Source organism: Macaca nemestrina, chromosome 11, assembly GCF_043159975.1.
Source record: "Macaca nemestrina isolate mMacNem1 chromosome 11, mMacNem.hap1, whole genome shotgun sequence".
Lineage (NCBI taxonomy): Eukaryota > Metazoa > Chordata > Mammalia > Primates > Cercopithecidae > Macaca > Macaca nemestrina.
This window is the reverse complement of record NC_092135.1, coordinates 67,219,128-67,234,177: the sequence shown is the minus strand read 5'-3', so window position 1 is coordinate 67,234,177 and position 15,050 is coordinate 67,219,128. Positions and strand designations below refer to the sequence as shown.

At 37.2% G+C, this 15,050-nt stretch overlaps 1 protein-coding gene across 1 annotated transcript in view; it reads left to right on the top strand.

Moving 5' to 3' along the window:
* The window catches only part of LOC105483280 (LDL receptor related protein 2), a 214,626-nt gene that overhangs the window by 41,252 nt on the left and 158,324 nt on the right, over positions 1–15,050 (top strand). Inside the window, exons 3-4 of the mRNA XM_011744068.3 lie at positions 1,573–1,695; positions 7,239–7,355. Coding sequence (XP_011742370.2) covers positions 1,573–1,695; positions 7,239–7,355 — 240 coding nt within the window. The remainder of the gene's footprint in view (positions 1–1,572; positions 1,696–7,238; positions 7,356–15,050) is intronic.

The window sequence follows — 15,050 nt, the reverse complement described above, 5'->3', positions numbered from 1 at the left end:
TACTGATATTCACTCTGCGAATTTTGTGCACCCATAAGAACAAACAAAAAATAATGTTATCTGAACTACTATGATTTGTAAGTCAAGGAGGAGTCCATTTTTATGTAAAGGATGTAGAGTAACTTGTTGGAATTACCCAAAAGAAATCACATAATTGGTTCGTGTGATTTATGTTTTTTAAAAATTCTAGTTTTAAAAAATTTTAAAAATATGGTAATGTAGTAAACCTCAAATCTAATTAATTATTAAATGACGTTCACATACATTTTGTCATTTAGTTTTCTCACTAATCTTCTGAGGTAGGTTTCAGATTAGGAAATTGAGACTTGGAGAAGTTAAGTCATTTATTAAAGTTCTTACAGTTGGTAAGTCTGTGCACAGATCCCATTGCTCTTCCCAACTTCTCATAGGTGATCAATCATACGTCTGCAATTTCCTTCATTTCAGCAGGTGAACTAATGAGGGTTTTCTTTCAAAAATCAGAAAAGCAGGTGAAAAATTTTTGTTTGGAATTCTTGGCGATCTTATGGCATACCATAGCGGTCAAACTTTGGTGTGTCATTTAGATGACAACACATTTGAAACTGGGAGGAAGGGTAAGGACTGGGTCCTGTACAGTGCTCCTCTAACGCTCATGCACAAATGGATCACCTGGGAGCTCATTAAAGTGCAAATTTGGATTCCGTATTTTGAGGTGGGACCTGAGCTTCTGCGTTTCTGTAAACTTCCTGCTGATGTTGATGCTGCTACTTTGCGGACTACACTTTGAACAAGGGACTAAACTATATTTGTAGAGACACGATCATGTGCTAACTGTTTGCCTCCACTGGGCTTACTGAGTTCATTTTAATTAAACAATAAAAGCAAAAAGGCAAGAGCAGTGTATCTGGGGTAAAGGAATAAGTGAACAGCTATGCCAACAACTCTTCAGAGATTGTTACCTGTATTATATTTTATTGACCTGTAAAAATAATAACAATAACAACAATACCAATGACGATAGTGAGAGCAGCTAACATTACTTGGTGCTTTCACATACATTATTTAACTTATTTTTCACAACAAACCGTGAGATGAGTATAGTCCCCATTTTATGATGCATACGAGGTTCAGAGAACCTGCCAAAGATCCTAAAGCAAGTAAATCATGGAAATAATAATTATTTGATTCTGGATTTTCTTTTCCAAATCTCATGAATTTTCCAGTTCATCATGATACTTTACTATTAGTTATTATGAAACAAATAGTTTAACAATAACTCATGGTTAATTTTTACTTGAGTGAAGCTTTTAATCTAACACCTTTACCATAATTTGTGTGTATGTCTGCTGTTTGTTTTATTCTCTGTGTTTTTAAGTTGCTTTGGTTCATGAGTTTGTTGTGATGCTGTTGCTGAGTTTATCTGAAAGTGAACTCTGGCATCCACAGACTCTAGTATAAGGGTTGTTTACTATTTGCCTTCAAATAAATTGAGGAGCAGTTGACATGATACGCTCTTCTGGAACAAGCATTGCTTGCTAGTATAGTGGGGAGGATGATTGCCATAATGAGTTCTCTTTTGGTTTGTTTTAGCTGTCGTGACCTGCCAGCAGGGCTATTTCAAGTGCCAGAGTGAGGGACAATGCATCCCCAACTCCTGGGTGTGTGACCAAGATCAAGACTGTGATGATGGCTCAGATGAACATCAAGGTTGCTGTAAGTGTTTGGAGAGGAATCTTGCTTGGCTTTGTGGACACCTAAAACCCAACCTGTCACAAAGAGGTTACACACAATGGGATGATTCTTTATAAATGTGGAGCGGGGCCTTAAATCATAAGGGAACCTATGCCAGCAATCTCATTCAGGGGTTGGATGATATTGAAAGTACAGATGTACTGAAGAATTATGAATATACCCCAGCAATTCGGAAATGAGATAGGTTCCCAGTCTTTAATTTTGATTATGTTATGCTCAAGAAAGAAACCAAATATCTATTGGTGTGTATAGCTGGGTGTCTTCATGTGTGTGGTTGACAGCTGAATGAGTCCTTTGGCTCTGTGGCATACTTTGTATTCAAACCTTCCACCCCGTCTGCCCCAATATTAAACTCTCTTCTTTTTGACTTAGTGGAAGCAGGTAGGTCTGTTGGAGGGCTTCTTGGTGGTTACTTCAGTGACTGCTGCCGCAGCCACCATAGGATGAATTGGAACAAGAAAGAAAATAGTAGCAATGAAGCGGATCTTGGCAACTGAGGCATCCCTGGACATTGAGGTGGTTTGGTTCAGTTACCTCGAAAAAAACCTTTAAATTCTAATTTCTTTGAGATTAAACTGGAAAAAACTGTTTTAATAGGTTTAACAATAATTTTATTTTATTTATTTTTATTTTATTATTATTTTTAGAGTCAGGGTCTCACTCTCTCACCCAGACTGGAGTGCAGTGGTGCGATCACAGCTCACTGCAGCCTCAAACACCTGGGCTCAGGTAGTCCTCCCGCTTCAGTCTCCTGAGTAGCTGGGACTACAGGTGCGCACCACCATGCCCAGCTAATTTTTAAATTTTTTGTAGAGATACGATCTTGTTACGTTGCCCAGGCTGGTCTGGAATCCTGGGCTAAAGTGATCCTCCTGCTTTGGCCTCCCAAAATGTTGGGATTATAGGCATGACCCACTATGCCTGGCCTGAAAATAATTTCAGATGAGAGTAATGTTGGGTAAATATAAGATGGCGACCTGTGAGCAATTTGTCTCTCATGTGTATCATTCCATTCCTTTCTCTATTAAGGATATTTGTATAATTTAAAATCATTCTTGTATCATTGCGGATGTTGTTAGCTGCAAGGAAAGAAAAACACAACTCACAAAAGTTAAACAAAAAGGGGATTTATTATCTCACATAATAAGAAGCCTAACTGTAGGATTGTTCTAGGGTTGATTAATTCCCAGCTCAGTAACATTATCCAGTTTTTCCTTGCTTTTTTGCTCTGCCATATTTATCCTATTGGCCTTTCTTGATTGTGTAAAAGCTGCTCAAGTCTCAAAATTTGCATCCTGAAGACCTGACATTCTCTCAGGTAGAGAGGAGGTTCTTAATAAATAGATACTAAATGCGTAAATGATGGGTTGTTCATCTTTTGGCTATATAGCTTTGAGTCTGTTTTCCCTTATTCCTCTCACAGAGTGGGAAGAAAGCTGAGCTTTATTTTGCGATTCAGTGTGTGGTGGATGACCCTTTGCTAATAATAATACAGAGGGGATTGGAACTACTAAGGCAACTGCTTGGGAGAAGAGGCTGGAGATAAGTTTATAGCAGTCATTTTAAAACAATATTGCATATCATTTTAAATGACCATGGGTTTCATAAGGCAATTCTCCCATTTTTAATGATATAAAAATTCTCCATTAGGTATCTTTTAACCACAAACAGAATATGCCACCTCTGTGTTCACTAAAGTCACCAGAGAACTCCTGATTGCCAATGGGCATTTTCCTTCCTTGTCACACTGGATGGGCATTTTGACTGCACTTGACTCTGGAGACCATTCCTCCTTCTTGACACCACTCCCTTGGCTGCCATGACTCCCGGCAGTCCTGGCTCTCTTTTGAGCTGCTTTGGTCGTTCCATTTTATTTTCCTCTTCTACTCAGCCCTTGAGTATTGGTGTTGCTCAGAGTCCTGCCCTGAGCAGCTTTTCTCATTCTAGATAATCTCAGGATAGTCTCACCATTCTCATGATTTTAGTGACCCTCTGTGGCCTGATGAGACCTAAATCTGTGTTTACAACCCAGATTTTTGTCCACACTTCAGTCTTTTATACTCAACTACCTTTGAACCTCTGCAAGGTGCCTTGAACTCAAGGTGTCCCAACTGCAAATAATCATCTTCCTTCCTGAACTGGATTTTCCTTCTATATTTGCTAGGCAACATATTTTATCTTTGTTAATGGAAATAGCATTTAACCCACTATGAGGCACTGGCAGAAAATACAAAATCAGTCTTAAATTTTCGGAAATAGGCAGATGGAAGCTCTTTTACTTATTGAATTTGTGAAACATATTTCATAATGAAACTATTTTATTAGATGAAGAAGAAAGATTGCTGTAAGTGACATGAACTATATAATCAATTGGCATGAAAAGGCTATCACAATCCCCTAAGCACCCACGCTAGAAACTTGGAAGTTATTCTTGATTCCTTCCTCTTTTTCACTGCCCACATTGAATCATCAACTCCTGCCTAATTTGCCTTATAAATATTTCTAAAGTTCATCTCTTTATTTCTCTCTTTATTTTTTTTTTGTAATGACAGATTTTTTTTTTTTTTGAGACAGGGTCTTGCTCTGTTGCCCAGGCTGGAGTGCAGTGGTGCAATCATGGTTCACTGTAGCCTTGACCTCCTGGGCTCCAATGGTCCTCCCACTTCTCAGCCTCCTGAGTAGCTGGGACTACAGGTGCATGGCACCACACCTGGCTAATTTTGTATTTTTTTTGCAGAGATGGGGTTCTGCCATGTTGCCCAGGCTGGTCTCCAACTCCTGGCCTCAAGTGATCCACCCATCTTGGCCTCCCAAGTGCTGGGATTATAGGTGTAAGCCACCATGTCTGGCCCATCTCTTTATTTCTGCTCCCACTGCCAACATCTCTCATTTGGGTGTCAGCAGTAGCCTCTGGGTTGGCCTCCCTGCCTCCAGTCCTGTGCATCCTTAGATTCTCTCTGACACTGATGCTGATCTAACTAAGATTCTTTGGTAGCTCTCCATTAATTCCAGGAGAAAGTTCCAATTCCCTAACATGGTTTAGAGTGGCTTCCAGGATGTGGCTGGTGCTTATTTTCCTATGTCTATCATTTGCTATTCTTGTCTTGAAGTGGCCACTTGGGCACAGCAGTGCTTTCAGTTCGGCGTGCCATGCTGTGTCCTAGCCTTTTGTGTCTGTGCAAGCTGCCTGAATGCTGAATGCTCAGTGCTAGATGGTTCTTCTTTGCTTTTGGCCTACCTGACTGCTGCTTCTTTAAGACCCAGGGAGGTATCACTTTTTCAAGGAAACGGTCCCCATGCATGTTCCCATCCCAGAGTGCATTAAGTTCCCAGATTGATGGTTCTATCATTCCTGTGTGCCTATAGTCCACTTTCATAACTGTTTTCTAATTACTCTTTAAAGTGTCCCCTAGAAGACTATGAGCTTCTTGAGGGTAGGGATTGTGCCTTACTCATTCGCAGATTCCCATATTGCTATACTGTGTGGTACATAATAGGCCCTCAACAGATGTTTGTGTAATTAATGAACAGATGAATCTCAGCATTAGATTGGTTGATGGAATTATATAATTTTAATTTGTTTCCTCACATTTGAATGAGCTTTTAATTACTCCTTCGTAAGCCCTTTGAAAACCTAAGCACAAAATTTAGAATTATTTGGGCTTGATGTAAAGAAGAAAGCCAAGGTAATTGAAATAGTACTGACACCTGACATAGTTTCTTTTCATATTTTGTTTGAGACACTCATGACTTGTCTTCTCGGGAATAAAAGAAAGTTCTTTAATTTTATGTGAAAATTGGCAATATATACTTAAATAAATTATATGGAAATTTAATGAGGAAGTATTAATCTCTTTAACCTTTTTCAGATAAAATTGTCTCTCTGCCATGGGCATAATTCAGACATTTAAGTGCCTTCTGGAAAAATCTACCTATTCTACCTTTATTAATAGAAGTAAAATTGGACCCACAGGTATAAGGTACTTAGAGAAAATATGAAATTATTTAGTGTTAGAAATAGGCTGACTGGAAAAATTTTGTTTGCTATTCCAGAATTATATGACACCATTTTATTAATTAAACAGAAAGAAGGAACAAAACGACAAGGAAGATATAATCAATTAAGCATGGAGAAGGGTGTTAATTATGGTTTTATAAAATATCTTATCATATGATAATTTTTTTATGTTTGAATTTTCAAGTACCACCTTGAAAACTGTCACTGTCTACTTATCTTTTACATTTTTCTTTTTTTTTTTTTCAGAGACAGGGGTCTTGCTTTGCTGCCCAGGCTGGAGTGCAGTGGCGTGATTATAGCTCACTATAACTACATAAAAAGAGAAGATTTTTTTGGCTCAAGTGATCCTCCTACCTCAGCCTTCCAAGTAGCTAGGACTATAGCTACTTGAAAGTGAGCCACTGTGCCCAATTTTTTTTTTTTTTTTTAAGATATAAAGAGCTCACTATGTTGCCCAGGCTAGTCTTGAATTCCTGGCCTCAAGTGATCTTGCCTCAGTCTCCCGTAGCTGGGATTACAGGCACGAGCCATAGTGCCAGGTTTACTTGTTGTTTGAAAAGGTTTTTCATGTTAAGTTTTGGTCGTACATTCCTTAACAGATATCTAATTTTATCAGAAAACCAAGTTTTGCTGAACCTAAATATCTATACTATATGTAAGTATAAAAAGCTCTGTAAAAATTGAGGGCAAACATTTTTTCTTCCATCAGGGGATTATATTATAATTTTTAGAGGATCACGTTTACCCCCAAAGCTCTTTGTATGTAGACGATTTAAAATCCCATGATAAGATAATGTTACCATGTTATGGTAATTCCTGCCTCAGATTTACAGGATAGCTTTCACATCATGCTTGTGGGCATCAATTCACTGGATTTTATCTGTTTTATCTGGAAGCAAATTTGATGAACTGATGATGCCCTGCTTTTACCTGTGTTAATCAACATGGGATAAAATCAAGCTAGCTTAAAATTTTTTTTCCTCTTTATAAAATTGATACATGGTCAATGTAAACAGTTTATAGAATAGAGGAAACTATACAGAAAAAATAAAATCACTCATATTCATATTCACACCACTCTGGAATAACTGCTATTAAAGCTTTGGTATATTTCCTTCTTGTTTATACTAGGATTTCAATGGGTGGGTTGGGGGGACCTTGCCCGTCCTTGGTTAATACCTATATCTGCAAAATTTTTATTTCATTAACCTTTTCACCATATAGTTTTAAAATCTATATTGTATTCTTTACACATGTTGATAATGTAATTGTGTATGTAGCATGCTTGAGTGTGGACACTATTCTCTGGGCATTTTGATAATATTATACTTTTGCTTTTGCATTGTAAGCTCAGCTTGGTGGTAGTCAGGTACTTTATCTTGTGTCCCTACGAACTTTATGCTTTCCAATATCCTTGTTAATGCCAATAGATTAGTCTGTGTGTAGCAATAATTATAAATTAAGTAATAATTTTTTCTCTTAACAGCACAAAGTACATGCTCAAGTCATCAGATAACATGCTCCAACGGTCAGTGTATCCCAGGTGAATACAGATGCGACCACGTCAGAGACTGCCCAGATGGAGCTGACGAGAATGACTGCCGTGAGTCTGTTTTAGTCCTTGCACTGTATTTGGTTTCACCCTTGTCCCTTTGACATTTTAATCAATTTGTTAGATTTGCTGATGGACATAAATGCCTACAATATGCCTCTTGTTATTGCAATCTCTTGGCAGATTCTTTTGTGGATTAGGGGTGATGTTCTGATAAGAGTCTATTTTTAACAAGACATTCTAAGAGTGTCCTGCCTTAGTGCATCAAGTTTCTGTATTTTTTATGGTAAGAAACTTTTAACATGAACATAGATTCCAACAGGAAGGATAGTTAAATACATCGAGTACAGAATCTAGTTTGGTCAATTTTAACTGTTATTACACAGCTATAGTAAGTTTCTAGGTCAAATTTCTCACTAGTTTTCCTGCTTTTATGGACTCAACATTTTTCAGATTATCTTTGGAAAAGTGTTACATTTTGAAAATGGCTTTTCCTATAACAGCAGCATACTATGTCTGTCTGTAACTGATCACCACAAAATAAGACATATAAATCATAGTACTCTATGTATAATGTATAAATATTACCACACCAAAATAAGAAAGTGCAATTATAGTTCATTATGTAGTAACAGGTAAGTAAAGAACAATCTTCCTCTTTCGAGGCTTCTATAGAACTGTTAGGATATGAGAAGATAGGAATTATTCTGCTGTGCCAGTCCTATAGTCCATGTAATTGTCTTTAATCTCAGACATACCACAGTTTCTTTCTCTCTCTCTTTTTTATTTTTTATTTTTTTGAGAAGGAGTTTCACTCTTGTTGCCCAGGCTGGAGTGCAGTGGCGTGATCTTGGCTTACCGCAACCTCCGCCTCCCGGGTTCAAGCAATTCTCCTGCCTCAGCCTCCTGAGTAGCAGGGATTACAGGCGTGCGCCACCATGCCTGGCTAATTTTTGTATTTTTAGTAGAGATGGCATTTCACCATGTTGGTCAGGCTGGTGTTGAACTTCTGACCTCAGGTGATCCACCCGCCTCGGCCTCACAAAGTGCTGTTATTACAGGCATGAGCCACCGTGTCTGGCCCCAGTTTCTCTTAAAAGCTCTTACAAGTCTATCATTTATGAATTTTTCCATAAGTTCCTTGAGTTTTTAATATATATATGTTTACATATGTTTTTAATATATATATAATATATATATTTCTGACAGGCCTTTTAGTGCACTCCTGCATTTCATAAGTTTACTAGGTGCTGTGTAAAGATATAGTCATGTGTCATTTAATGAGGGGGACACATTCTGAGAAACGTGTTGTTAGGCAATTATGTTGTTGTGTGAACACGATAGAGTGTAGTTAAGCAAACCTGGATGGTCTAACCTACTGCACACCCAGGGTAAACAGTATATACACTAGGCATTTACTCTTGCTCCTCGGCTGCAAACCTGCACACCATGTTACTGTGCTAAATACTATAGGCAATTGGAAGACAATGTTAAGTATTTATGTATCTAATCATATGTAAACAGAAAAGGTACAGCAAAAATATGGTATTATAATCTTAGGGGACCATCGTAGTACATGTAGCCCATCCTGTTTGTTGTTGCCCGAAAGAGCCATATGCGGTTCATGACTGTACTTCCTTTTGTTTGCTCTTAAATTTGTATTTCAAACTTCAAGGAATTATCCCAGTATTCCGTTAATTGGTGAGCAGATTTTTGTGTACCTTAGAAACCTTGATCATAAACTTTTCAGTTATTATTTTCAGTTATTATGTCTCCGACTGAAAATTCAAGGTTTTATCCTATTCTCACAGGATATTGCCTCTATTGTTTTATAATTCTGATTTAATTTTAGTTCTCTGGATTGTCTCTAAATTCCTTCCTTTGATACAAATGGTTGATTTTATGCTTTCTGATAAAAGAGCTATCTTGTGTAAACTTTGTTAAACTTCCCAGTATGGTGCCGTGACTAGGGTAGGAGCTAACATACGTTGATTATGGCAAGCGAATTGTTTCTAGTCACTGTACGTTTCAAACTGTACTGTTCATGGAAGACATACTTGTATATGTGCAAAGGCAAGACCTATACTTCCATCCATACCATGACCACATGGTGCATTTTTAAAAAAGATGCTTCTCCAGTGCTTTTTTCCTTGCATGTTATTTTTCTTTGAGAGAAGCGCCTGTGCTATTTGTCCTTGTCTCTCCATTTCCTCGCACAGTTCCTAGTATAGTTCTGTTCTAATTTTCATCTTAAATATTCTTATTTATCTATCTATTTAATTATTTTTTATTTTACTTTAAGTTCTGGGGTACATGTACAGAATGTGCAGGTTTGTTACATAGATATACACGTGCCATGGTAGTTTGCTGCATGTATCAACCCATCATCTAGGTTTTAAGCCCCACGTGCATTAGGTATTTGTCCTAATGCTCTCCGTTCCCTTGACCCCCACCCCCCGACAGGCCCTGGTGTGTGATGTTCCCCTCTCTGTATACATGTGTTCTCATCGTTCAACTCCCACTTATGAGTGAGAACGTGTGGTGTTTGGTTTTCTGTTCCTGTGTTAGTTTGCTGAGAATGATGGCTTCCAGCTTCATCCATGTCCTTGTAAAAGACATGAACTCATTCCTTTTTATGGCTGCATAGTATTCCATGGTGTATATATGCTACATTTTCTTTATCCAGTCTATCATTGATGGGCATTTGGGTTGGTTCCAAGTCTTTGCTATTATAAATAGTGCTACAATAAACATACGTGTGCATGTGTCTTTATTTTTTGAAAGAGATTACAGTGTTTCCACTTTGGATTTACCTTCACTCTGGAAATTATGCAAAGAATTTAGACTAAACTCTGGCAAGTTTAGAGATGGTAGCGTGTGTCTGGATGCCACAGAATAGCAAGTTCAGGGGTCAAGGATTCTACTTTCAGTGCTTTGTAAAGCACACAGTAGGTTTTTCATTGAGGCAAATGAAGAAGATATTTTTGATTAATAATAATGATAAATCATATGTTATATTTTGTAGCATTTTGTAAATTTCAGAGCATTATTAAATTCTAGTTGTTACTATTAGGTTCCTTTATGAGGACAATAGGGCAGACACTATTATAAAGTCTTATGAATAAATGAAAACTTCAGAGAGAAGAGTGACTTGTTTGAGGTTGTATAGTAGAGATAGGGCTTAATTTGTCTTCTAGTTCCAAGTATGGTGACTGCTCTTCATGGAGGGCTTTATTTACAGAAGGAGAAAGTCCTATCTCGTACGAGTTAAGAGACCACCAGCCAAAAGTCTGTGTCTTTATCCCTTATTTACAAGTAGATGAAAATGAGTGCTTCATTGCAAATGCAGTGGGACTAAAGGAACTGCTACTTTGGGGAAAATAAAAGTCAGCTGAAACAGAATGTTTGCAGCCAAGTCTAAAGTCACTAATACAACCGGCTCACAACTTTGCCAGTGAACCTTCTGGCAAAAACCTGGCAGGCTACGAATATGCAAGTAGCTGCTGTAAAAGGGAATGAAGCAGAGGAAGTGAGATTTGTAAGCTATTATATCTGGGCAGGAGATTTTAATCAAGTTTTTTTTTTTAATTAAAAAAAATTAAGTACAAATAGTTGGTGAAATAATGATTCACTAAGGAAAGAAAACCAAATTTGGCTTATTGTTTCTGGAATCATATAAGTTATGAACCGTTCAGGGCACATTGTGGCCTAAAATGAATCACATGCATGTAAGGGATTTTGCAATGAGGTATTCTTTCCTATTTCCCTCTATCTTGTTTATTGATTGCTAAGTTTCATTTATAAAGGAGTGTAAAAAAAAAAAAAAACCTCAGAAATCAGGGGAAAGGTAGAAAAGAATCTTCTTATTCTTTGTTAGTGCTTTGATCTGGTCACAGTCAGATATGTACAGGAAGGAAATGAATGGCCTGGATCAAAGTCCTTAGAAAATGTTAGTATAGGGGACGGGTCGCAGGAGTGATCCCATTTTGTTTTCCTTCTTTGTTTAAAGTTCTTGTGGAAAGTGGGAAAGGGAACTGCCAGTCACCGAGCACCAGCCACCATCTTGCCCACTTTTCACATCAATGCTGCAAGGGGGGTATGAGGACCAGCTCTGTTTTACAGAGAGTGTAAAGATTATCAAGATGTAAGAGTAGGGGAGCCAGGATTTTAACCTAGGTCTCAACCGTATGTCTGTGCTCTTAAAAGATTTTGCTTTAGAAATAGAAATGTGTAACTTATTTTTGTTTAAAGGTTACTTAGCTATTTTATTATTTTTACATATTATTGTCTAAACGTTTTTTAGTATGGAAGGTTTTTTTTTTAACATATACAAAAGAAGTATGAATTGTATAGTGAACCCCTTTGTATGCACCAAATAATTACATCAATGATGAACTCATAACTAGTATTATTTATTCTCTTTATTCTCCCCATTATTTTGAAATATTTCTTAGACATTATATAATTCCACCTGTAAATATTTCAGTATTTGTCTCTAAAATATAAGGACTAAAACATAAACATAATATCATTATCACACCTAAAAATTAAACAACTCTTCTTTAAAATAATCAGACATCGAGCCAGTTTTTAAAATTCCCCAATCATCTTGTTATTTTTTACAGTTTGATTATTTAAATCGAAGTCCAAATAAAATATTTATGTTCAAGTTAGTTGATGTGTCTCATAAGCCTTTCAATTTGTGGGGGTTCCTTCTATTTCTGTTCTTTACCCCTTGCAATTTACTTGTTAAAAAAAAAACCCAGGTCACTTGTCCTGGAGTTTCCCACAGTCTGGGCTGTGCTCATTGTGTCCCTTGATGTCCTTTAACATGTTCTCTGTCCTCTGTATTTCCTGGCAATTAGTAGCTAGACCTGGAGCAGGGTTTCTCGACCTTGACACTCATGACATTTGGGACCGGACAGTTCTTTCTTGTGCATTGTAGAATGTCTAACAGTATCCCTGACCTCTATCCATTAGATGTCGGTAGCATTGCCCAGTTGTGACAATCCAAAATTGTCACAAAATTGTAAAGCACACAGTAGGTTCTTCATTGAGGCAAATGAAGAAGATATTTTTGATTAATAATAATGATAAATCGTATGTTATATTTTGTAGCATTTTGTAAATTTCAGAGCATTATTAAATTCTAGTTGTTACTGTTAGGTTACTTTATGAGGACAATAGAACAGGCACTATTATAATGTCTTATGAATAAATGAAAATTTCAGAGAGAAGAGTGACTTGTTTGAGGTTGTATAGTAGAGATAGGGCTTAATTTATCTTCTAGTTCCAAGTATGGTGACTCTGGACATTGTCAAATGTCCTCCAGGAGCAAAATCATCCAGTTGAGAACCACTAATTTAGGAGACTGAACAGGTGCAAGGATTTTCTTGGGGGGGGGGGGGCGGAAACAAGGGAAGGCAAGAATACTTTTTATGTAAATGTGTGTATTTTCATTAGGAGACACAGGATAGCTAGCTGTCTGTGATGTGAGTAGCCATTGATGATCATTGCTGAAATCCATTTAGTTATAGCAGTACTTAGTTATTTTAAATGTTGCATTAGGTATCTAACAGCTGTTATTAGTTGCTTTAAATTAGAATGTTTTCATGTGATCAAAGATTAAGTGAGGCTTAGTCAGAAATCATCTTCATGAGACATGACACTTTATTATTTCTGCAGTGACGATGCATGGAAATCATTACTTGTGGACAAACTTAGAATTAGCCTGTGAATGGGGCTTTTGTTTTTCTATTTCTCAGAAATAGAATGGCCTATAGGAATGAATATATTAGGTACCTGGAAACTACCTAAAAATAGTAATGGATGTTGGAAAAACTCCAAAGAAGGACTCAATTCTTCCCTCCAATATTCAAAAGGATTAGGGAGCTTGATGTTGTAGTTCATAGCCCTGCCTGTCATTCCAGACCCCTACGTTGTAGTTCATACCCTTTCAAGCTTCTAAAATTAAGACACTGAGCTCCAAGACACAGTACCTTGTGTCCATTCCAGGCATTCCTTTACAGAACAAAGAGTGGTGTGTAAGAGTCCTCTCAGGGAGGCAGGCAGGGAGAGAGGAGGTGAGAGAATAGTTGAGATGGTGAGGAAGGCGAGGGTATTAGGGTCTCAACAAAAAGATTATTTTTGAGATAAATTTGGTATAGTATGAGAGATTCTTATTGCGTTTGGTCTTTTTAAAGTCTGCTTCATCTTTATATGCATAAGGTATTGGTGGTTATTTTACCCTTTTAGAAAAATTTCTGAATATATATATATATATGTATGTATGTATGTATATATAGGTGCGAAACAGGTAAAAGCTCATTTTCAACCTTAGTTCTTTTATTATTCAATCTGGTCATCTGTAAAATGGCATCTTATATTAAACAGCTTGTCAATTAACTTTTTTTTTTTTAAAGGAACAGAGAGATTCAAAACTGTGGTCCATTTTACTTCTAATGGGATTAGCATCAAGGAAAAACCACTCATGCAGGGTCTAAGATAAACATCAGAACAATGCAGCAATTATAGGTCATTCAATTAATATGTTGAAGTGACTTTCAGTTGCTCAAAAATAGTACAGTTTTTTTTTCTGTTAAGTGAAAAGATTATTTTGCTTTTTCAAGCACCATATTAGAATGATTTTGGTGTGAATAAAACTATTGCTAATTATCGTTGGTTTGCAGCACTTCTCTTTTGTTACTTAGGAATGCCAAAGAAAGGGTAAAATCCCTGTTACAATGAAGGCTTTCTTGCCGGTAATCAGCAGTATTTGGTCTGCCTGCAACTGGGGCTGCTTTGTCCCAGAAGTTTTATTTCTATTGACTTTCTGCTCTTTAGAATTTAAACATTTTTCTTTATATCTCTAACTGCTGAAACTCCAGCTGAGGGAACAGTGGGAGGGGAATAAAGAAGATGCTTAAAGTCATTTTGTGGACTGTGAGGGTGCATGAAGAACATGTTCTTCAAACTCAGTTCCACATCTAAGCTGCCCAATGAGCCTTGCCCTTGCTATTCTCTCTCTCCCTGAAGCTAGAAAGAAGAAGCAGGCGACTCTCCAAAGGACCCCATCTTACCTGTCACATCACAGATGTACCTTTTTAGCATTCTCACAATTGAGATAGGATTCAGAGCCCTGAAACCTGGAGGAAGGAGAGAAAACTCTCTTTTATTTAGTTTCCATCATACAAGGATGTTATAAACATCCCCCGTCTTTAAAAAGATCCTAAGATCCTTCTTAGCTGTTGCCAATTACTCTGCTCCCTTTAACAACAGAGTTTCCTAGCGTTGTCGTTAACGGCTGTTTCCATTTACTCTCGTCCTGTTTCTTTCTTTAAAAAAATTTTTTTTTAACCTGTGTAATATATCCAACTGATTGTCCTTTTTTTCAGAACTCACTGAAAATAGTCCTTCATCTTCACCAATCTCCTGAAAACATTCTTTCAATGCTACCAATGACCGCCATTATGCTAAGCCGAATAGTTCTTGTTCAAATGTCACTTCTCAGAGAGCTAGTCCCCATAGTTACTCTTTACCTTTTACCCAGCTCTATTTTTGCAACTTTTTTTTTTTCCCATTGCTACTTTTACTTTAATAGCTCTAATTCCACTCTCCCAAACAGAATGTCAGTTCCAGGAGAAATGGGATTTTATTTCATTCTTTAGTACCTTGCACACCTATAGGTGTGCAATAATTATTTTTGCATGGATTGATTAATAAAATGCTGTGGGAATTGCTACTTCA